Here is a 22352-nt window from a genome sequence, read left to right as displayed (position 1 = left end):
AGCAGTGCCTTGGGGGTTAGGATCTGAACATACAAGTTTAAGGGGACACAAACTTTCTGTCTGTGACAAGTAGGGTACGTGGAAGGAACAGATGAAAAGCTTGGTGTTGCTTTAGTCCTGGGAACCAACCAGTTTGGGATGTTTCTTCCTGCAAGGCTGAACCAAGCCCCACACCACACTTCCTGTAATCAGTGGGCTGTTGATGGCCCTTCAGCCATGCCCATCAGTTTTTAGAAACTTGTGTTTTGTTTTGTTTTTTCTTTTGAGATGGAGTCTCGCTCTGTCGCCGAGGCTGGGGTGCAATGGCGCAATCTTGGCTAATTGCAACCTCCACCTCCCGGGTTTAAGCGATTCTCCTGCCTCGGCCTCCCGAGTAGCTGGGACTACAGGCGCCCGCCACCACACCCAGCTAATTTTTGTCTTTTTAGTAGAGATGGGGTTTCACCATGTTGGCCAGGATGGTCTCGATCTCTTGACCCTGTGATCCGCCCACCTTGGCCTCCCAATGTGCTGGGATTACAGGTTTGAGCCAGCGTACCCGGCCAAGATGCTACTTTTTAAAGTAAACTCTACCACCTCCAACTGACCTCAAGCACCCTTGCTTAAGTGCCAGGACAAGCCACAGTACTTACAGAAAACCCCCAACAGCTGTGTATGAAAGTGCCAAGACCCCCTTATCCAGCCTGAGTTATACGTGTCAGAATTGTCTTTTATTCTTGTTCACCTCTTCGAAGCAGAGCTTCGTTTCAGCAGGAAGGATACCAGAGGCAGGAGGAGGGTCACTTGGGAAGGGAGGTGGAATCTCCCTCCTCTAGCCCCCCTGCTACCTCTAACAGGCTTCAAAGTCAGAATACAGCCATCGGCTGAATGCAGTTCATTTTGGCACACTGGGAGGCCGGCTCTGCGCACTGGACCTCTCTGGTGGGGGATCAGGCCCTCTGCTCTCCAGTGGGGCCTGGAACAGCTCCAGTGATATGCCCCAGCTGTGGGCTGGGGGCGCAGCACAGAGCCTCAGCTCCCCAGGGCCCTCAGCTGCTTGAAGAAAACACTCACCTGGCTGGAGGGATAAAGGGCCTTGCCCTGAGGTATCAGGTGGGTAGCAAGTCACACTGAGCTCCTGCTCCAGGGCTCGAGAACACAAGAAAACTAAACGCACAGAAGACAGCAGGAAAATGCCATCCTTTAACAGCCAAAAAGCTGTCATTCAGGGGCACCAGGTGACTCCAGCCCCCGGGGGACAGAACAAACACACCATACCTACCACCAGGCACCAGAGGCCTCAAAACGCCTGCAGCTGGGGCCGGAGAAGGCGGTAAGTCGCCTTCTCTCAGCAGAAATGTGAAGTTGGCCTTCAGCTTCTGCCCAGGATGGCAGAAACCACATTCTGTCGGTGGATTGGTTGCTGGTGATGGACACAGCCAAGGTCCTGGGGTTGGCCCCAAGGGCTGAAAAGGTGCTTGCAGAAATGGCTGGCACTCCAAGCTGCCTGAGCCAGCCCAGCCGTACTCAGGTGACAGTGACCCAAGCTCTCTGGGCTCAGGGTTTACGGCCACCATAGCCCAAGTACATCCCGATGCCCTGGGTTTAAGTAATGTACCTTCTTTTGTTCTGGCTAAAAGCTAGAGAAAAACCACTATTCAAATCCCCGGAAGGGCAGTGGGTACAGCTTCCCAGCATTAGAAAACATGCCAGCCACCCGTTCCCACCCACCTAGAGCAGCCCCTCGGGCTCCTGTAGGCCACTGTACAGCGCATAGCCAATGTCGTCAATCTCCTCTTCACGCAAGCTGCTGAAGAGGTTCACGCTAGGGTTGAAGTGGCAGGGCAGGCTGGCCTGCTCCAGGCTGCCGATGAGCAGTTCCAGGGCTTGCAGGAAGCGCTCACCCAAGGCCGCCTCCGTCCAGTCCACATTGTCCTCCCCCAGACGCAGGACCACCTGGGTCAGGTGACCCCGGCCCAGCTGACCCAGGGCCGAGCAGCCACGGCAGACAGCACACAGCAACAGCAGCAGCCGCCGGCGAGTCCCAGCGTCATGATCGTCCAGGGCTCGCAGCCTTGCAGCCTCCACTGGATACAGGTCCTGCAGCCAGAGGTTCCCCGCCAGCCCCTCCAGAGGCCAGGCCAAGAGGAGGCGGTCATCAGCATCGGCTCCAGGGACTGCCACAAGCACAGCCACGGTGAGCTCCAGGCGCTCGTGCTGCACCTCGAGCAGCAGCTCCTCTGAGACCATGCTGGGCCAGATCAGGCACCCAAGAAGACTGCCAATGGCTGGCCAGTTGACAGAGGCAGCCAGCGCCTTGCGGAGTAGCTCCAGCAGGATGCGGGAAGAGAGGTAGCCCCCGACCAGGAAGCGGTCCCAGGGGCTGCTCCCGCGGGGGCAGAACTCAAGCTGAGTCCTGCGCACGGCCCAGCAGCGAGGGTCCCTCGCCACAGTGTCCACGCCCGGCACCAGGCTCCATAGGCTCGGCTCCAGCACCAGTGGCACCAGGAGACGCACATGGTCCGCGGCCCCTGCCTGCAGCCCATCATACAGCGGCCCCCCAGGCACAAATGCCCCAAAGGGCAGTTCTGGGAACTTGCTCCGAAAGTAGGCCTGCAGCTCCAGGGCAATGTCGCCAGCCAGCTGTTTGGCCAAAGCCACCTGGGCTGCTGGGATGGTCACATGGTCCCGCTCGAAGGCCAGCAGCCTCTCCTGCAGTGTCAGACACAGCGGTGCTGGGGAGCTGAGCTGTGATGTCACCTCAGGATCAGTTTCTGCAGGCCCCTCTGCAGAGTGAAGGGGCGGGGAACATGTCGGAACAGCCTGTGATTAGTTAAGAAAACACCACCGACAGCTAGCTGTGTGACGTCCCAGGGCCTCACTTTCCTCACCTGCAATGGCACCTGAGAAGGCACTCAGTTCAGATCCTCACATATAGTGAGCGCTTGGTGACGAGTTCTCATTGTCCCAGAGTCCAATACCCTGGCCCTACGGCTAAAACAGCTTCATGCAGAGTAGGTAGGTAGTCACGCCCCTCTGGGCCTCAGTTTCCCCATCTAAAGCTCCCCACCATCACAACGGTGCCACTTTGCTCCAGGAGCAGGGCAAAGAAACACCACCCCCATTAAATGTCTGAGGAGCCCACAACCCAGAGAGAAGCAGGGACTCGCACAGGGCCACACAGTCAGTCAGGGCAAAGCCTGGGCTGTGTCTCTGGAATGTGACACCAACAGAGGGGAAGGAGTGCCACTCACCTGGGGCAGAGGGCGAGGGGGCCAAGGGCAACACTGGCTGGCTGAGGGCAGCAGGTGGAGGCCGGGGCTGCAGGTGTGGTGTGGCCTTGAGCAGGCTCAGTTCCTTCCAGCTGTCTCCCTTGGTGTCATCCTCGTCCCGCGGGCTAGTGGCCCTGTCAATGAACTGCAGGCAGAGTCACACAGATCAGTGTATATGAAGTCTGGGCAGCCATAGCAAAGCCCAGGGGCAAAGGAGACCAGGGTGCAGGGTGGAGAAGCAGGTGCCCTGGGCTCCCATGAAGGCCTTGGGCAGTCCCCACCCCTCCCCAGGGCCCCTCGGAAAAGCCCAACCCTGTTGTCCTCCTGTAGGAGCCCCAGGCATGACCTGCCCACCTGGCCTTACCCGTTTCACGGCCAGGGTGGCAATGCCCAGCACAGCAGCCCCGCCCACGCCCAGCACTAGGCGGGCATTGGCCAGGAGGAAGTCCACCATGCTGCCCAGCCCCTCGTCGCCACGCCGCTTCCCCCGTTTCTGGGAGAACTCTGCCATGGTCTGCCTGTAAGAGAGCCAGGGGTGAAGGGGCAGCTCAGGTGCAGGTGGCCAGGCTGGGAGAGGGGCTGCTATGGACAGGTGCTCTGGCTGTCCTTATGCTGGGTAAGAGAGCTCAGCCCATAAGGGGGGCTTTCTGAGAATTTCTCAAGAAAAAGGGGCCACCCATCCACAGGGCAGGACACCGAGGTCCTGGGAAACCATGTAAAGTACCTAAGAAAGGGCAGGGATGGGATATGAACTTGGGTTTTGGGGCACCAAGCCCCCATCTCTCACGAGGAGATGAGGGAGCTGCCAAGCCCCTTCCCCTAAAGCTGCAAACAACCCACTCCCTGGAAAGAAGCTTGCAAAGGCCCTGAGGCTTGTGCAGGTATAGGAAGGGGCCGCTCTCCCTGGAGCCCACCCTCCAGGACCTCTGACATCACCAGGGTGTCATCATCCCCATCCCTATGTTACAGAGCCACAGGCTGCCAGCTCACAAGTGAGTGGTGAGGTCTCCAACCCACGACTACAAGGCCTCCAGACTCTCATCACCCACAGAGTCTGACGGATTCGCCCTGTGCCAGGTGGCCAGGTCCTCAGCAGCAGCCTCATCTGAAGGTCCCTAACCAGAGGGCACGGCAGCCCTCTCTGATAACCTCTTCAGAAGAGCCCAAAGTCCAAAGAAGACGAACAATTTGGGGCCCCAGCCAGTCTGGGGGACCACTGGAACCAGTCATCCTCCAAATCTTGACAGGGTAGCCCCAAGAGGCAGAGCTACCAAGTCAGAGCACAGGCAGAGTGAGACAGCCCGAGCTGCCCAGGCAGGCCAATGCAGATGTGCTTCTCAGGGTTGAAGCCCATTTGGCAGGGCAGACAGGGCTGCCCAGTGCCTCTGTCCAGAGGGCTCCCTGGGCCTCTCAGTCTTGGGACAATGTGTAGGTAGTGGTGGGTGATGCTTCTCAGCTGCCGGAAGGCCAAGCAACAGAGAAAGGAAGATGAGGGCCTGGGCCCCAGCCTGTTTGCTCACCTGTAAGATGGCATACGCAGCAGTGAGGGGCACATGTGGGCAGGCTTAAAGTGTGTGGCTGGGTGGGGCCCAGTACTTGGGAAGTGGAGGCAAAGATCTCCTAGGACCCAGTCCACGTTCCTCACGTTCTGCGAGGGGGACACTGCCCTCAGGCCCTGGGAGATGAGCTGGGCTGTGACCTTCGGACATCAGTTAGACACCAGGCAAAACTCTCCCAGGGAGGCCTGAGCAGATGACCATGAGGTCACAGCCTGCCCGGGCACCAAGGACTTCTGCCCTGCCAGAGTATCGGTGCCAGGGGCCCAGTTGCCAGGTGACCAGATGCCTGGAGTAGCTGAAGCCCGAAGCGCTGTGTGACTCAGCCCTGTACACCCGCCTATTCGCCCCAGACTAAAAATAAGACGGTCTCTGGGGAGATCCCAGGCCAACCGGGTGACTCGCCATAGCCCCAAGGCCGGTTTCAGTCTCCTCATCCGTGACTCGGGAATCAATAATGCCACCCACCCTCAGAGAGACCAGGAATCTACTTTGCAAACTGTAAAGCGCTTTAAATACTCCCAACCTGTCTAAATTGGGACTCAGCCCCACCACTGGCGGGGTCGCACAGGCCTCAGCCCACAGCCTTCCAGCTCTGGGAAGCAGGAGAGGGCACGGGTGGCTGAAAATAACCCGAGGTTGCCCAACGAAGCCCTGGAGGCCGTTTGGCCTTCCCTCCTCCGCCAAACGCGCCTGCCGTGGGCCCGGGCGGAGCAGGCCCCAGCAGCAGCCCTAGGTGGGCGGGTGACGCCCCGTTCGCAGGGAAACCAAGAGACCGAGATAGGAAGGGGGCAGGGCTGGGATTCGAACGCGGCCCTTGGTCCCCCAAAGGTCCCCTCCCCGCCTTCCCCAGCCGTGACCACGGGCCACGCCCCCGATCTGCGTTCCGTCGCGCGCCAAGCCCTGAGCCCGGTGCCCCTGGGAACCGCCCCGCCGCGCTCCAGCTGTACCTGCGTAGCAGCTTCCGCACAACAACCGGAGGAGGCCGCGGGACCACGGCCCCTGAGCTTGGACCAGCCTGGGACTGGAACGTGAAGAACCCTGGAACCTGACGTCGAGGTCCCCGGGGGCGGCCGCGGACTTCGCAGCACGCAGACAAGCAGGCCCTAAGTCCAATCGGAGCGCTCGAGCCCGCAGGTGCCAAAATACTGCGCGGCTCAGCCAATGAAGGGCAGGCCCCGCCCCCCAGCCGACAGATGCGCTCCCTTCGGGGCGGGACTCCCTGGCGCAGTCCGGATTTAAAGGTGCAGGGCTGCATTCCGAGCCTGCGACCAGGTGATGTGATAGGCAGCCCTCCAGGAAGTCTGTGCGTTGCAATGTGAGCCTCCGGTGTGGAAAAAGTTGTCTGGGTCCCCGTTCCTTCCGGGAGCCAGGTAGAGAGGCTGCACATGGCTAGAGGCCCGGCACATCCAACCTGTTAGATCACCTCTGCGAGAGTGTCTTGGTGGCCTCGTTCTTACCTGTGGGCCTGCGAGGCACAGTGTGGCGAAAGCGCCTACCCCTGCTACCTGCTCCGTGCGAGCTTATGTGGGCCATTCTCCACCTGGGTCTGTTTTTCTCCTGTAAAATGGGGACACTAGACCCCCTCCTCCCCTACGAAGGATGGCTGGGCATGTAACAGCTGTGGCTCATTTATCGGGGTTCTGCTATGTGTCAGCCAGGGCGAGCCCCCTGTGAACAGCGGGGACCAAGACGGATGCTTCTCTTCTGGAGCCTCCCTTTGTAGGGGGGCACGAGCAGAGTGGTGCTGACACTAAGTGGGAATAATAAACCTGGCACACAAAACAAAACGGAATAATAACCTGCCACTCATGCGCCTGCTGTATGCTGCGGGCTACATGTGCATTCTTTGTTCATTTGCTTATGGTGACAACCTTAGGAAGCATTTTACAAATGAGGAAACTGGGTAGGGTGTGGTGGCTCACGCCTGTCATCCCAGCACTCTGAGAAGCTGAGACCGGAGGATCACTTGAGGCCAGGAGATCAAGACCAGCCTGGGCAATGTAGCAAGACCCCCGTGTCTACAAAAAATAAAAATAAATTTAGCCAGGTGTGGTGGTCTGCGCCTATAGTCCCAGCTAATCGGGAGGCTGAGCCCAGGAGTTCGAGGCTGCAGTGAGCTATGATCACACCACTGCACTCCAGCCTGGGCGGCAGAGCAAGAAGACCCTGTCTCAACAAAATAAAAACAACACATGAGGAAACTAAGTCCAGAAGCTGGAGAGCTAGGACCCAGGTGTCTCACTACCACCGGTCAGCCAAGTACAGGCACTTCCTGGGCCCCTGCGACCCGGGGCCGGGGTTTAGAATCTCTCCTAGGTCAGGGCCAGCTTCATGTGCTGCAGCAGTACAGGGGACGGTGCCTGGCCCAGCGGCCGTTACGGCCCCTGCCCTGAGACGCTGGGACTTAAGCCTGGAGATGGTGGAAGCCTCCAGCTCCTGCACAGGAGACGCCCAGCACTCCTTGATGCCACCGCAGTCTTCGAACAGACGGGGAAACTGAGGCCCTAAGAGGCCTAAAGCCTACACTTCCCGGCAGAAAGCGACGGGCGCGGGCGGGTTAAAGGGGCGGGGCCGGCGCTGGCCCAGCCCGTGTCTCCCCGCACCGCCCCCGCCCCGGCCCTCCTTAGCCTTGCCCGGCCCGGCAGAAAGAGGGGCGCCATGGAGGCCACCGGGGTGCTGCCGTTCGTGCGTGGCGTGGACCTCAGCAGCAACGACTTCAAGGTGAGCTGGACCAGGCGCGTGCCGGGCCTCCCTGCAGGCCTTCTCTTCCGCCCGGCCCGCTTGGCCTCCGCTTCCTGTCCCGCCCGCCTCCAGGCCCTGCGAGTCCCCGGGACTGCGGCCGGGGCGGGGGTGGGGCTCTCCCCTGGCCAGGAATGGACCTCCGAGGCCTCCGCCCGGTGCCTGTACGGGGAGACCGAGGCCGGGCAGGCCCAGGACGGACGCTTGGGCTCGGAGTCCCTCCGGGGACCCGGCCGGGAGCCCCCACCCCGCGTCCGTGTTATCCGTCTGGGCCGGACGGTGGCCTGGGGGTCGGGCGAGCCTCCCCGCCCGCCAGAGGTCACACGCCCAAGCCAGGCCCTGACTCAGGGATGGCGGCCTGGCAGCCCAGGGGCGGGTGTGGAGCCGACTCATCACTGCCCTCTCCCCGCCACCGCCACCCGCCATCCTGTGTGATCCTGGGCCTCTCAGATCACTTCCCCTCTCAGAGCCCTGGCTTTCTCAGCCGGTGAAGGGGCTTAAGAAGTCGCCTCCTTGGATGCAAGGGGTGTAGTGAGATTTGGTGGTGTGGAAAGTGTGTCAGGCGGGTGTGCCAGGTGCTGGGTGGCAGTTGTCTGAGCAGCTGCTGTCCTGAGAGAGAAAATGACGGAGCCCAGCTCTCTGTAGCCAATGGGTGGGGCGGGAGGTGGTTCCAGGACTCAGGAATGAGACAGGCATTGCCGTACCATAGGGGAAGCAGAGAAAGAGAGGAGGGAAGAGCTGGCTGGAGGGTCAGCCTCACCTTCGTGGGGGTGACTGGCAGGGTCTGCCTGGGTTGTCAGTCTGGGGCTGAGGACGAAAACGCAGGTTTTTCCTGCATTTACCTGCATGTGTACACACGTTTGACCCCAAGTACAAGTGGCCACGCCACTTTTCCCTGACCCCATCCCCACCACCCTAACCTGGGGTCTCCTTTCCTCTTTGCTGAACTGGGAGAGTCTGAGTCACCAGCTGGGAATGTGGCCCTAGGGGGAAAGGAATACCAGCCGCGGGCACTGAAGGCACGTGCTGCCCCAGACTTGGTGCCACAAGGGCTGGGTGCCAAGGTGGGTGTTCACACACTGGGGGAGTGCAGTGATGCGGCCCTGCCCTGCAGGGTGGGGAGCCACGGTCTCCGCAAGCAAGAGTTTGGCCCTGGCTGTGTGGATCGCCTGTGTGCTGATGGCAGGGTGAGGGTACGGGTAGGGCCTTTGCAAAGGTTTGGATGGGGGAATCCCCCACCCCAGGCCTCCAGTCAGAGTGTGGAATGCTGGGTGAAGGAATTTGAGCAGAGCTAACCACAGTGCCAGGTGCTGGGCTCTCACCTGAAACAAGCCATTTTTGTCCTGGCCCTCCTGGGGCCCAGAATCCAGTAGGATAGACAAATCTTAGGCCAACACTTTTGTCACAGGGGGGCTTTTATTAGTCCCATTCTATGGGTGAAGAAATTGAGGTGCAACGATGAAATGACTTGTCTGTGTTCTCACAGCTGGTGAGAATTGGTTCTGTGGCTCCCCAAAGGCTCCCATGGGCTGGAGGAGCCATAGAAGGTGGTGAGCAGGGGCTCCGTGCTTCACCTTGACATCCTTCCCCCAGGGCGGCTATTTCCCTGAGAATGTCAAGGCCATGACCAGCCTGCGATGGCTGAAGCTGAACCGCACTGGCCTCTGCTACCTGCCCGAGGAACTGGCTGCCCTGCAGAAGCTGGTAAGGGGCTTTGGGCAGGCAGGGGAGGGTCCCTGTGGATAAGCCAGATGGGCAGAGCCTGTGGAGAAGGCAAACAACTTCTCCAGAGAGAGGAAGAACAGCGACAGCTATGAGCGCAGCTGGAAGAAAGGGAGTGGGCACCTGTCCAGGGAGGTATGCAAGAAGAGGCCGGGTCTGTGAGGGAGGGAGGCTGCAGGGGGAATTGGGCCAGCGTGGCTGAGGCCTTCCTGGATGGTGCAGAGTTGTGGAGGCAGGCGGGGACTCTGGACACCCCATCCACCGTGCTGAGTCTGTGCTCCCCATTCCGGCCCAGGAACACTTGTCTGTGAGCCACAACAACCTGACCACGCTTCACGGGGAACTGTCCAGCCTGCCGTCACTGCGCGTGAGTGCTGGCCGGGAGGCCACCGGGCTTCGGGTCAGGACCAGGGTCTGGCCAGGGACATGAAGCCTGGGCCACACACCAGGCTGGGCCAGCATCTCTGCCCACCTCCGTGTCAGGCTCAGAGGCTCAGGTGTCACAAGAGGGGCCCCCTTGTTAGAAGTTACAGCAGTGCCCTGCGTAAAGTAACCCATGTGGATCAGAGAATTCCCTCGGGGAAAAGATAAATCCAAAATCTTACCCGCCATTATGGACAATAACTACGGTAATAATAACCGATACAGGCTGGGCCATGTTCCCATTATTCTGTTAGGATTTTTTCATATGCTCTAACCCTTCACTAATGTTGCGGAAGAGAAACTTGGCCACCAAGGCAGATTACTTGCCCCAGGTCACAGAGCCAGGCAGTGGTAGAGCTGGGGTTGAGTAGGGTTTGGCCAGGAGCACCGTGTACCTTGTACCCAAAGACTTGAACGTCCCAGAGCATCAGGCCCTTGGCCAGACCCTGTGGGCCTCAACAAGGGCCATTCCCATCTGAAGTCAGAGCCCTGGAGATGTTTAGGGCACAGCTTCTGACTCGGACTCTCTGAGTTCAAAGCTGGGCTTTGCCACTTCCTGGCGATGTGACCTTGTACAAATCCCTTCTGCTTTCTGCGTCTCATCTGCAAGTGCAGTGGTTGGGAGGGGCAGCAGTGACCTCGGGAAGCAGCAGCAGGTGCCACGCAGGCATTTGGACTGGAGAAGTGGTGGGGCAGCTCCGGTGACTCCCGTTGTCACTTGCAGTCACAGCACCATTCTCTGGCCCTGTTCCCTCTCATGCTCAAGCTTTCTGCATCTCTGTAAGGTGTAAGGAGGTGTCAGCCTTAAGTTAGGGAGAGAAAGCAGACTTCCTCTCAGTCCAGATGCTGATTTCCAGTTCTCTCCGTGTGTTCTGAAAACCCTGACTCGGCCCTCACCCCTATCTTACCTTCTGGAATTAAGAAGAAGAGAAATTGTTGGAACAGAAAAGATTCTCTGAGGGCCCTATGCTGGGCTGGGGCACATTTGAGCTGGGCTTTGAGGTGTGAATAGGAATTCACTGGGAGGCTAGTAAGAGCCCTCTAAGAGAGTGGGGCTATTTGATGAAAGGCCAGAGGTAAGAGAGTCCTAAGGCCTGGCCTCTGGTGAGCTCCCTGAGGAAGTGTCCCTCTCTAGACTCTCTGTTCCTTCCTGGGAGTGGAAGCCAGGAATCATAGACTCTTATGGTTTATTCCCAGGCCATCGTGGCCCGAGCCAACTGTCTGAAGAATTCCGGAGTCCCCGATGACATCTTCAAGCTAGATGACCTCTCAGTCCTGGTCAGTGGCTACCCACTCATCTAGCCCCTATGCTATCCGGACCATTCAGTCCCCACTCACTATAAAAGTCCCTGGGGCCATTGTCATCCCATTTTGCAGATGGGAAAACTGAGTCTTGGAGTGGATAGTACCTTGCCTGAGGTCACTTTTGGAGTCAGATCCCTAACCCAGGCACTCTTCCTCCCAAGTCCCTGACTGTTTCCCTTTGGCCCTGAAACCCCCTCATCTACCCCCACACCCAACTCAGTGCCCTGGCCTGATCCCCAAGCTTGGCAGAAGCCTGGCAGGGTGGAGAGTTCCCTGACCTGGGTCTTGCCCCTTCTACCCAGGACTTGAGCCACAACCAGCTGACAGAGTGCCCGCGGGAGCTGGAGAATGCCAAGAACATGCTGGTGCTGAACCTCAGCCATAACAGGTGCCAGACCAGCTGGGGGCAGGGGGCAGGTGGGCCTTGGAAGGGTGGCCGGTGCTGACTCAGGTGGCTCCTGCTCCCCACCCGTAGTATCGACACCATCCCCAACCAGCTCTTCATCAACCTAACCGACCTGCTGTACCTGGACCTCAGCGAGAACCGCCTGGAGAGCCTGCCTCCGCAGATGCGCCGCCTGGTGCACCTGCAGACGCTCGTGCTCAATGGGAATCCCCTGCTGCATGCACAGCTCCGGTGGGCACCCCCTCGGGCCGCACTCCTGCAGAAGCCACCCTGAGGAGTCTGGCCTGGCCCCTTAACTTCCCAGGGCCCCAGCCCTTCTCCACTGGGCCCAGCCATCCCTCCATGCAGGCAGCACCCCTCAGCCTCCAACCTCCTAAGTATCATGTCCACCTCTCAGTCCTGTCTTCCTGCTTACACACCCTGCAGCCACCCTTGGGCTTGTCCCTTCAGCCAGATGTGACCTCACACCTACCCTCAGGGCCCTGTGCTCTTGGTCCTGCCCTGCCAAGCCCCACCCTTGACACCCCCTAGGTGGGCCCTGGCCCTGACCACTCACATCACCCTGGCAGGCAGCTCCCAGCGATGACCGCCCTGCAGACCCTGCACCTGCGGAGCACCCAGCGCACCCAGAGTAACCTCCCCACCAGCCTCGAGGGTCTGAGCAACCTCGCAGGTCAGGCAGCCCCAGGAGCCCCTCTGGGCCCTCTTGCTTCCTTATGGGTGAAGGGGGTTGGACCCTGCTCCTCAGACCAATGCCCAGAGGGAAAAGCTGCAGTTATGTTACAGTGACTTCTGCGATTATGATGATGCCTTAACACTGACTTTATGCCCAGACACCCCTCCCAAGGCCCTTGTGAGGGAGTTTGTCCAAATGGAGAAACTTGGGCGCACAGCAGTCGTCATTTGCCTAAGGCCACGCAGCTTAGAGGTGGCAGAGTTGGGGTTCACACTAGGGCTGGCTGCCCTGGCACCTGCTATATGGGCCCCAGCTGATACACCCCACCCTGCACCCCAGATGTGGACCTGTCCTGCAACGACCTGACGCGGGTGCCTGAGTGTCTGTACACCCTCCCCAGCCTGCGCCGCCTCAACCTCAGCAGCAACCAGATCACAGAGCTGTCCCTGTGCATAGACCAGTGGGTGCACGTGGAAACTCTGAACCTGTCCCGAAATCAGCTCACCTCACTGCCCGTGCGTCAGATACCCTCGGTAGGGGGATGGGAGGGAGGCGGTGAGCCTGGCCCTGACCTCCCACCCCTGCCCATTCCCCCTCCAGTCAGCCATTTGCAAGCTGAGCAAGCTGAAGAAGCTGTACCTGAACTCCAACAAGCTGGACTTTGATGGGCTACCCTCAGGCATTGGCAAGCTCACCAACCTGGAGGAGTTCATGGCTGCCAACAACAACCTGGAGCTGATCCCTGAAAGTCTCTGCAGGTGCTGGGCAGGGCTGGGGCTAGCAGGGGCGCTCCCAGCACAGAGGACCCCAGGATCGTAGTCAGAGCCCACCCTGTGGCGGGTGCAAGGCAGACAAAATGAAGATGGGTTAAATTTTTTTTTTTTTTTTTTTTTTTTTTTTTTTTTGAGACAAGAGTCTCTCTCTGTTGCCCAGGCTAGAATGTAGTGGTGCAATCTCGGCTCACAGCAGCCTCCGAGCCCCGGGTTCAAGCGAATCTCCTGCCTCAGCCTCCTGAGTAGCTGGGATTACAGGCGTGCGCCACCACGCCCAGCTAATTTTTGTATTTTTAGTAGAGACGGGGTCTTACCATGTTGGCCAGGCTGGTCTTGAACACCTGTCCTCAAATGATCCGCCTGCCTCAGCTTCCCAAAGTGCTGGGATTACAGATTTGAGCCACCGCACCCGAACCGGTTAATTCACCTTTGTGGATGAAGACCATAGTCCCATGCCAGCCATTCCCAACTTGAGCTCCTGAGAGCTCCCTTGGGAGGGCACTGTTAGGGACACGGCCACATGAGGTAGGAACGCAGTGTTGCTTCCCTCCCCTTCTGGAGGTCACAGTGCCCATAACATGGTCTCTTGGCTCGGAGAAGTCCTTCAGGCAGAGAATAGAGACCCCTGCCTGGTCCTCTGACCCTACCTGCCTCCCCTGCCTGGGACTAGGGGTTTTCTTGCCCACTTCCCCTTGTCCATCACCTCCCTGAGGCCCTGGCCGGCCCTGTTTTCACAGGTGCCCAAAGCTGAGGAAACTTGTCCTGAACAAGAACCGCCTGGTGACCCTCCCAGAAGCCATCCATTTCCTGACAGAGATCGAGGTCAGGCATGTTGGCTTAGAGGGCTCAAGAGAAATGAGCAAGGGGTGTTCCCTGGAGCAAGGGGGTCCCAGCAGAGACCTCCTGAGGGGGGTGGCCAGTGCCAGGGTGCCCGTGGGGAGAAGGTGGGCCACCTCCCTGCGTCCAGAGTACACTCCACAGTCTCATTTAAACCCCCAACCAGCCCCAGAGGTGGGTGGGAGGAGAACCCAGGTCCCTGACCTCTCAGCCTTGGCGGCTGCAGAGAAGAGCAAGAAACTGGATTGGTGTGTCTGGGAGGTGGGACCCAGGCTCAGTGCCAGCTCTGCTCACCCTACGGGGCAGGTCCTGGATGTGCGGGAGAACCCCAACCTGGTCATGCCGCCCAAGCCCGCAGACCGTGCCGCTGAGTGGTACAACATCGACTTCTCGCTGCAGAACCAGCTGCGGCTGGCAGGTGCCTCCCCTGCTACCGTGGCTGCGGCTGCAGCTGGTGAGTGGGGAAGGATCTGGCCTGGGAGCAGGGGCTCCTCTCCAGGCCTCAGATGACATCATGTAAATGGGGTGGCGTACAGCTTTCTGAACCCTGGTGGGTAGAGTTGGCCCCTGGTGGGTCGCATGCCCAAGGGGGCAGCAGGCCCAGTGAGGGCTCAGCTGTTTGCCCCTCCCTTAAGCAGGGAGTGGGCCCAAGGATCCTATGGCTCGCAAGATGCGGCTGCGGAGGCGCAAGGACTCAGCCCAGGATGACCAGGCCAAGCAGGTGCTGAAAGGCATGTCAGATGTTGCCCAGGAGAAGAACAAAAAGCAGGAGGTAAGCCAGGCCAGGGCTGGGACAGGGCAGGGAGCCTTAACTTCTACTGAAGGCTGACCCTGGCCTTGACCCTGGCCAAGAGGGATGGGGGGCGCTGGGCAGAGACAACAGCTGTGCAAAGTCCCTGAGGTGTGGGTAGCAAGTAAAGACTAGCCTGAGTGGCTTCACAGAGTCAAGCCATGCTCTGTGACTCTGCCCCCAGGAGAGCGCAGATGCCCGGGCCCCCGGCGGGAAGGTGCGGCGCTGGGACCAAGGCCTGGAGAAGCCACGCCTTGACTACTCCGAGTTCTTCACGGAGGACGTGGGCCAGCTGCCCGGCCTGACTATCTGGCAGATCGAGAACTTCGTGCCTGTGCTAGTGGAGGAAGCCTTCCACGGCAAGTTCTACGAGGCTGACTGCTACATCGTGCTCAAGGTGAGGGCCTGGCATGCTGTTACGGGCCATGTGGCCCGGTGCCTTCCTCTAAGATGGCTTAGTCCCCAACTCTAGAGTTTTGTTCAGGGAGGCCAGGTGGGAGGTGGGCATGCTGCTAGAGGTGCTCCAGGCACCTTTGTACTGCCCAGGGGCAGTATAAAGCCCCTGGGGCTGGGAAGCCTGTGCTATTCAGAGCGGCCTTTCTGGGGTTGCCGGAAAGCCAGGATGAAGGCTGATGTGGACGGTGCCTTGGCTTCCAGACCTTTCTGGATGACAGCGGCTCTCTCAACTGGGAGATCTACTACTGGATTGGTGGGGAGGCCACACTCGACAAGAAAGCTTGCTCTGCCATCCACGCTGTCAACTTGCGCAACTACCTGGGTGCCGAGTGCCGCACTGTCCGGGAGGAGATGGGCGATGAGAGCGAGGAGTTCCTGCAGGTGCCAGCCCAATAAAACTGGGTGTGGGCAGAGTGGGGGACCCAGAGAACTCTGGTGCAGGGGCAGTGGGCCCAAGGAAGGTAGGCAGAACAGGTGGGCAGGTAGGGAGCTGGGATTAAAGGGGGCTGGATCAACGATACTGTGCGGGACCTAAGGCAGACGGCAGGGTGAGGTCTAAGGTAGCCAAAGCCTGGGTCAGTAAAGGAGAGTTCTGGAACATGGGGCAGAATTCAGCCGGGCAAGGGTAAGGGTACAAGGCTGGGCGCGGGAGCTAGACCAGGGGGCTGACACGGGAGCTGAGAGTAGGTTGGAAGGGGTGTTGTCGAGAGCAGTGAGGAGGCAAGGCCAAAACCTGTTATTAGGAGGCAGGGACACACCTGGGTGCCAAGGAGGTGGGGCCAAGGGTGGGACCAGAGTCCAGTCTTGAATAAATTACTGAGCAGTGTTAGCCACCAGCTGGTTATACCTGGACATATGTTTGCATGTACACACACATGGAGTTTATGTACAAATACCCCCTGCCTGAGATTTTTTTTACCCATATTCACCCAGGTTTCCATTCTTCCATGAACCCACTTGCTTGTGTACCCTGATATGCATGCATCTAAACATGCTGCTGGCATCTTTACACACGTGGGTGAACGCATCCATATTTTTCATACATCCTAACACCCCAATGTGTGTATGTTTATAGGCACAGATGTGTTTTTTTTTTTTTTTTTTTAGACAGAGTCTTGCTCTGTCCCCAGGCTGGAGTGCAGTGGCGCGATCTCGGCTCACTGCAAGCTCCGCCTCCCGGATTCACACCATTCTCTAGCCTCAGCCTCCTGAGTAGCTGGGACAACATGCGTCTGCTACCACGTCCAGCTAATTTTTTGCATTTTTAGTAGAAACGGGGTTTCACCATGTTAGCCAGGATGGTCTCGATCTCCTGACCTCGTGATCCACCCGTCTCAGCCTCCCAAAGTGCTGGGATTACAGGCATGAGCCACCATACCCAGCTGTGTATGTTTTTTTCTTAGACGGACTCTCGCTCTGTTGCCCAAGCTGGAGTGCAGTGGCACAATCTTGGCTCACCGCAACCTCCGCCCCCAGGGTTCAAACGATTCTTTTGCCTCAGCCTCCCAAGTAGCTGGGATTACAAGCATGTGTCACTATGCCTAGCTAATTTTTGTATTTTTTTAGTAGTGCTGGTCTCGAACTCCTGACCTTAGGTGATCCACCCGCCTTGGCCTCCCAAACTGCTAAGATTACAGGCATGAGCCACTGTGCCCAGCCAGATCTGTTTTTTTTTTTTTTTTTTTTTTTTTAAGACAGAGTTTTGCTCTTGTTGCCCAGGCCCGATCTTGGCTCACTGCAGCCTCCACCTCCCAGGTTCAAGTGGTTCTTCTGCCTTAGCCTTCTGAGTAGCTGGGATTATAGGCATGCGCCACCACGCCTGGCTAATTTATGTATTTTTAGTAGAGACGAGGTTTGTCCACATTGATCAGGCTGGTCTCGAACTCCTGAAGTGCTGGGATTACAGGCATCATAGATTTGTAGCTCAGTTCACCTGTATGCAACTCTGTACCCCAACCGAGAGGCAGTGGTTGGTGGGGGAGGGAGCAGCTCAGTGATGAAGAACCACACCCTCACACACACAGGTGTTTGACAACGACATCTCCTACATTGAGGGTGGAACAGCCAGTGGCTTCTACACTGTGGAAGACACGCACTACGTCACCAGGTGAGGGCATGGGGGCAGTGGGGGGCATGGACCTGGAGTCTGCTGGCGAGGGGTGGAGGGGAGGGTGTTGTGGCTAAGTTAGGCCCTTGGTGCCTACACTGAGCCACTCTTGTCCTGCGCCCAGGATGTATCGTGTGTATGGGAAAAAGAACATCAAGTTGGAACCTGTGCCCCTCAAGGGGGCCTCTCTGGACCCAAGGTGAGCCCCAACAATGTGAGGTGGAGGTGCTTCACCCTCACCCTCCTCCCCACCAGTGGGGGCAGGTGTGGGCCTCTTAGAAGAGGAGGCCCTCTAGCAACCCCTTTAACTCCTGCCCACGAGCTTGGCGGGGGATCCCTGAGGCTTACCTAGAAACCCCATAGTGAGGGATTTTTTTGGTGGGGTCAGGAGTATGGGGTGACCATTGCCCCATGCCCCATCACAGCTCCTTCCTGCCCCTTTCTGTCCAGGTTTGTTTTCCTTCTGGACCGAGGGCTAGACATCTACGTGTGGCGGGGGGCCCAGGCCACACTGAGCAGCACCACCAAGGCCAGGTACGAGGATACTGTGGGGTCTTTTGTGCGAAGGAAAGGGGTGCGAGCCTCGCTGATGGCTTTGCGTCCTGTTCTCAGGCTCTTTGCAGAGAAAATTAACAAGAATGAGCGGAAAGGGAAGGCCGAGATCACACTGCTGGTGCAGGGCCAGGAGCTCCCAGAGTTCTGGGAGGCACTGGGTGGGGAGCCCTCTGAGATCAAGAAGCATGTGCCTGATGACTTCTGGCCGCCTCAGCCCAAGCTGTACAAGGTGAGCCCTGCTGCTGAGGCCCACCTTGGCCTCCCAAGTTCACCCGCTGACCGGGGGAATAGGCTACACACCGATGTAGTTGGCTGTGGGCTCCATCTCGACTTTGGTAGGGAGAGAGTGCCACCTTCTGGACAAGGAACAGTATGAGCAAAGGTCCGGAGGCTGCTTTCGAGAAGTAGCCTGACTGAGTCTTTCCAGGATGGTGGGGCCAGAGGGGAGACAGAAGCACCTAGTGCCAGGGCTGGGAACCTTGGCTCAATTAACCAGATTGTTGTGAACAGGAAAGGGACAAGTTAGAGAATTAGAAATGACATGAAGGGCCTGGAGAGGGCAGGCAGGGAAAACACCATTTAATAGCCCTTCTGAAAGGATAGCCCTAAAAAGACCTTGACGGGGAGGGGAAAACGGGAGCAGTCAGTGAGCCACGCTGCAGGGCAGGGCTGGTTCCAGAGCAGAGGGCTGTGTGGGTGAGGTTCCTGTCTCCAGACCCCTTCCCTGCCATGCTCATCCTTCCTGCCAGGTGGGCCTGGGCTTGGGCTACCTGGAGCTGCCGCAGATCAACTACAAGCTCTCCGTGGAACATAAGCAGCGTCCCAAGGTGGAGCTGATGCCAAGAATGCGGCTGGTAAGAGATGCAGGAGGAGGGCGCCGGGCCGGATCCCTCCCTGTCGGCTGGGCTTTGACCTCCAGGCTCCCGGTCTGCAGCTGCAGAGTCTGCTGGACACACGCTGCGTGTACATTCTGGACTGTTGGTCCGACGTGTTCATCTGGCTCGGCCGCAAGTCCCCGCGCCTGGTGCGCGCTGCTGCCCTCAAGCTGGGTCAGGAGCTGTGCGGGATGCTGCACCGGCCACGCCATGCCACGGTCAGCCGCAGCCTCGAGGGCACCGAGGCGCAGGTGCGCTTGCTGCTTCGGAGGCCCCTCTCCAGGATCCTTTGCACCCTGACATGCCCTGACTCCTGTGGTTCCACTGTCTCCCTACAGAGCTGGGCCCAAACCCACCTCCTCTTTGCTGACTGCCCAGACCCCGCCCCCTCTGCAAGCTGCCACTCCTATTCCTACCTCCGTGTCCGAGGCCCCGCCTCCCAAGCCCCGCCTTAGATCTCCCTTGGGTCCCGCCTCAAGCCTCGGGCTACTTCCTCCAACCCTAACCTTAACCATGCCGCACCCCTCATGGTTGATGGCCTCCCTGGCAGGTGTTCAAGGCCAAGTTCAAGAATTGGGACGACGTGTTGACAGTGGACTACACGCGCAACGCGGAGGCCGTGCTGCAGAGCCCGGGTCTCTCGGGGAAGGTGAAACGCGACGCCGAGAAGAAAGACCAGATGAAGGCTGACCTCACTGCGCTCTTCCTGCCGCGGCAGCCGCCCATGTCGCTGGCGGAGGTGGGGGCGGGGCCAGGGGGCGGGCCTAGGGCGGGCCCTATGCGCACAGCGCACTCAGACCTGCCGCGGGGCGGGTCTCTGCCGCCTGCAGGCGGAGCAGCTGATGGAGGAGTGGAACGAAGACCTAGACGGCATGGAGGGTTTCGTGCTGGAGGGCAAGAAGTTTGCACGGCTGCCGGAAGAGGAGTTTGGCCACTTCTATACGCAGGACTGCTACGTCTTCCTCTGCAGGTACCACCTCAGCACTCCCTTCCCTAGGTCCCTCCCCTAGTGCTGGGGGCTGGAGCCCCTGCTCACAACCCTCCAACCCGGCAGGTACTGGGTGCCCGTGGAGTATGAGGAGGAGGAAAAGAAGGAAGACAAGGAGGAGGAGAAGGCCGAGGGCAAAGAAGGCGAGGAGGCAACAGCTGAGGCAGAGGAGAAGCAGCCAGAGGAGGACTTCCAGTGCATTGTGTACTTCTGGCAGGGCCGGGAAGCCTCCAACATGGGCTGGCTCACCTTCACCTTCAGCCTGCAGAAGAAGTTCGAGAGCCTCTTCCCTGGGAAGCTGGAGGTGTGCCTGGCAGCCCCGCGAGCCCGAGGCCAGGCGGAGGGCTGTGGTGGGGCCCAGACCCAGCGAAGGTTAGGCTCCCAAGGGGAAGGTGGGGGTCCAGGGAGCTGCCCCTAACACTTCCACATCCCCAGGTGGTACGCATGACGCAGCAGCAGGAGAACCCCAAGTTTCTGTCCCATTTCAAGAGGAAGTTCATCATCCACCGGGGCAAGAGGAAGGCGGCGCAGGGCGCCCAGCAGCCCAGCCTCTACCAGATCCGCACCAACGGCAGCGCCCTCTGCACCCGGTGCCTGGCTGGGGGAGGATACAGTGGCGAGCAGGGGTCAGGGAGCCAGGCCAGACTCCTTGCTGATGCCCTCATCCCTTCCACAGGTGCATCCAGATCAACACTGACTCCAGCCTTCTCAACTCCGAGTTCTGCTTCATCCTCAAGGTGGGGTTGTGGGGGTGAGCCAGGACTCCGTGGACCAAGGGGTGGGGTGTTTGGGGGCTAAGTCAGCTGCAAACACACCCACCCCCACCCCTGCACATTCCCCAGGTTCCCTTTGAGAGTGAGGACAACCAGGGCATCGTGTATGCCTGGGTGGGCCGGGCATCAGACCCTGACGAAGCCAAGTTGGCAGAAGACATCCTGAACACCATGTTTGACACCTTCTACAGCAAGCAGGTCAGGAAGCAGGCGGGCAGGCAGGCGGGCACACACAGGGGAGCCAGGGCAGGCAGGGGCCCTGGGCTGGACTGGCCTTTCCCACAGGTTATCAACGAAGGCGAGGAGCCTGAGAACTTCTTCTGGGTGGGCATTGGGGCACAGAAGCCCTATGATGACGATGCCGAGTACATGAAGCACACACGGCTCTTCCGGTGAGGCCAGGGCCCTGACCCTCCCCTCGGTCCTGGCACTGCTGCTTATGACCTCTGGCGTCACCTTGACCCTTGATTCCCAGGTGCTCCAACGAGAAGGGCTACTTTGCAGTGACTGAGAAATGCTCCGATTTTTGTCAAGATGACCTGGCAGATGATGACATCATGTTGCTAGACAACGGCCAAGAGGTGCGACGTTGCCACTGGCCCTGCCCTTCTGAGGAGGCACCCGTAGACTTATAAATGGGAATTTTGGAGCCAGGAGCAAGGGGGTGTTCCCAGGCACCCATGCGACCGTATCTCCTCTGCTGCCCCCACAGGTCTACATGTGGGTGGGGACCCAGACTAGCCAGGTGGAGATCAAGCTGAGCCTAAAGGCCTGCCAGGTAAGCTGGGTGGAGGGAGGGCCGAGGTGGGCCTGTGGGCAGGGCGGGGTCATCACCCAAGGCTCACTGTCCCCTTGCCAGGTGTATATTCAGCACATGCGGTCCAAGGAACGTGAGCGGCCGCGCCGGCTGCGCCTGGTCCGCAAGGGCAACGAACAGCACGCTTTTACCCGCTGCTTCCATGCCTGGAGTGCCTTCCGCAAGACCCTGGCCTAAGACAGGCTGGCACAGCCCCAGGCTTGGTGAGGAAGAGGAAGGAGCCTCATCCACTGTCTGCTAGCAAAGAATGTACTGAGGTGACAACGCCTGCTCCAGCCACGTCCAGTGCCACAGTCCCCAGTAACCTCAAGCAGCACCAATGGGGATGACCCTGACAGATGCCCTCAGGGGTCTGGGAAATCCGACTCCCTCCACAGTGTGAGCACATGTGTGAAACCCCTCACTTCTCTGCCAGGGATAAAGCAGATGTGGCTGCCCTTTAAGAGATATTAAATGCTTTTATTTTCAATATTAAAAATCAGTATTTTTAATATTAAAATGGCACTAATTTTAACAAAATAACAGAAAAAACCCCAAGGTACAATCTACAGGAAAACTCATCTTGGGCCCGCCTACCCCAACAACACACACACCTGACTAGGCCCCAGCTGTGGATGCCCAGCAAGCTCCCAGTCACATCCACACTCAGACACACACACTCATGACAGGCTGGGGACTGGCCCAGGAGCAGGTACCAAAATAGTTTTAGGAACAACTGTCCAGCCCAGGCGCTAGAAAAATACTCTTTGCAAAGTGAGGGGGAAGGACGGTGTGTGGAGCGGGAGGTGGCACAAGGTGCTGGGCCCCACCTGTCCTCTTCCCTAGGCATTGGTCCCCCAGGGCAGCCAAATGCCTGCAGGAGGGCTCAGTTCTGACCCACGTCCCAGGCCCACACCCTGGGGTGGTGCTGCTCCAGGCCCCAGGGTCAGGCAGGACAGGACAGCAGGTCCCAGCGGAACCTACAGGTTAGCAGGCGTGGGTCTATGTTAATGGGCCAGGTAGGTGCCAGGGATCCAGCACTCCAGCTCCGAGCAGGGCAGGTGGAGGTCGGGATAGTTCTGGCCTTCCTGGGAGAGGGAAAGAAGAGGTATCAGCAGAAGGTGAGGGAGGGCCAAAGAGGACAGATGAATTGCCACAGTGGCCGGACCACACAGGTGCTGCCACTGTCTCCTCTGCAGGGCAGGCAGGGCCCTTCAGTAACCGCCTGAGATGGGGTTGCTGAGTCTCCAGGTGGGTATCCAAGCACCAGGCCACATATGCCCCACTGAGGCCAGGGAGGGGCACCAAAGAGCTGGGAGGT

General features: G+C 59.0%; 3 protein-coding genes across 6 annotated transcripts in view; 1 reads left to right on the top strand and 2 right to left on the bottom strand.

Annotated features, from left to right (window-relative positions):
• Positions 1-689: 689 nt before the first annotated feature.
• MIEF2 (mitochondrial elongation factor 2) lies at positions 690-5951 on the bottom strand. The gene is made up of 4 exons (XM_017854217.1): positions 5758-5951; positions 3616-3769; positions 3234-3396; positions 690-2765 (listed from the first exon to the last, which is right to left on the bottom strand). Exons 2-4 carry the CDS (start codon positions 3760-3762, stop codon positions 1711-1713), a joined length of 1365 nt encoding a protein of 454 aa, XP_017709706.1. The 5' UTR covers positions 3763-3769; positions 5758-5951; the 3' UTR covers positions 690-1710.
• A 1292-nt stretch (positions 5952-7243) lies between these two features.
• FLII (FLII actin remodeling protein) lies at positions 7244-21551 on the top strand. 4 transcript variants are annotated; one of them, XM_017854197.1, is made up of 30 exons: positions 7244-7531; positions 9143-9253; positions 9567-9638; positions 10892-10972; positions 11302-11387; positions 11475-11636; positions 11975-12078; positions 12421-12596; positions 12682-12839; positions 13592-13676; positions 13998-14145; positions 14327-14463; positions 14666-14878; positions 15139-15318; positions 16962-17044; positions 17169-17243; positions 17495-17578; positions 17657-17828; positions 18349-18453; positions 18534-18725; positions 19025-19213; positions 19305-19444; positions 19529-19766; positions 19898-20052; positions 20139-20199; positions 20305-20433; positions 20521-20627; positions 20711-20816; positions 20948-21013; positions 21095-21551. In XM_017854197.1, exons 1-30 carry the CDS (start codon positions 7469-7471, stop codon positions 21227-21229), a joined length of 3813 nt encoding a protein of 1270 aa, XP_017709686.1. In that variant the 5' UTR covers positions 7244-7468; the 3' UTR covers positions 21230-21551. The 4 variants fall into 4 exon arrangements, with proteins under 4 accessions (XP_017709686.1, XP_017709687.1, XP_017709685.1 ...); XM_017854198.1 differs by having other exon boundaries at positions 7249-7531; positions 14330-14463; XM_017854196.1 differs by having other exon boundaries at positions 7249-7531; positions 14330-14463; positions 20948-21551.
• LLGL1 (LLGL scribble cell polarity complex component 1) overlaps positions 21496-22352 on the bottom strand; it is a 15371-nt gene continuing 14514 nt past the window's right edge. The window contains exon 23 of the mRNA XM_017854193.1: positions 21496-22119. The gene's annotated coding sequence lies outside the window, so the exon portion shown is untranslated. The remainder of the gene's footprint in view (positions 22120-22352) is intronic.

This window comes from Rhinopithecus bieti, unplaced genomic scaffold (genome assembly GCF_001698545.2).
Source record: "Rhinopithecus bieti isolate Rb0 unplaced genomic scaffold, ASM169854v2 scaffold_37555, whole genome shotgun sequence".
NCBI lineage: Eukaryota > Metazoa > Chordata > Mammalia > Primates > Cercopithecidae > Rhinopithecus > Rhinopithecus bieti.
This window is presented reverse-complemented; position numbering and strand designations above follow the sequence as displayed.

What these genes read in the sequence shown, in the direction of transcription:
- MIEF2 (XM_017854217.1), bottom strand. Translation starts at nt 3,762, where the DNA reads ATGGCAGAGTTCTCCCAGAAACGGGGGAAGCGGCGTGGCGACGAGGGG. An exon ending in CCACCCTGGCCGTGAAACGG is followed by an intron (nt 3,397 to 3,615) that starts GTAAGGCCAGGT and finishes CTCTGCCTGCAG; the next exon opens with TTCATTGACAGGGCCACTAG. An exon ending in CCCCTCGCCCTCTGCCCCAG is followed by an intron (nt 2,766 to 3,233) that starts GTGAGTGGCACT and finishes TTCACTCTGCAG; the next exon opens with AGGGGCCTGCAGAAACTGAT.
- FLII (XM_017854195.1), top strand. Translation starts at nt 7,469, where the DNA reads ATGGAGGCCACCGGGGTGCTGCCGTTCGTGCGTGGCGTGGACCTCAGC. An exon ending in CTGCTGCATGCACAGCTCCG is followed by an intron (nt 11,637 to 11,974) that starts GTGGGCACCCCC and finishes TCACCCTGGCAG; the next exon opens with GCAGCTCCCAGCGATGACCG. An exon ending in AGAGCGAGGAGTTCCTGCAG is followed by an intron (nt 15,319 to 16,961) that starts GTGCCAGCCCAA and finishes TCACACACACAG; the next exon opens with GTGTTTGACAACGACATCTC.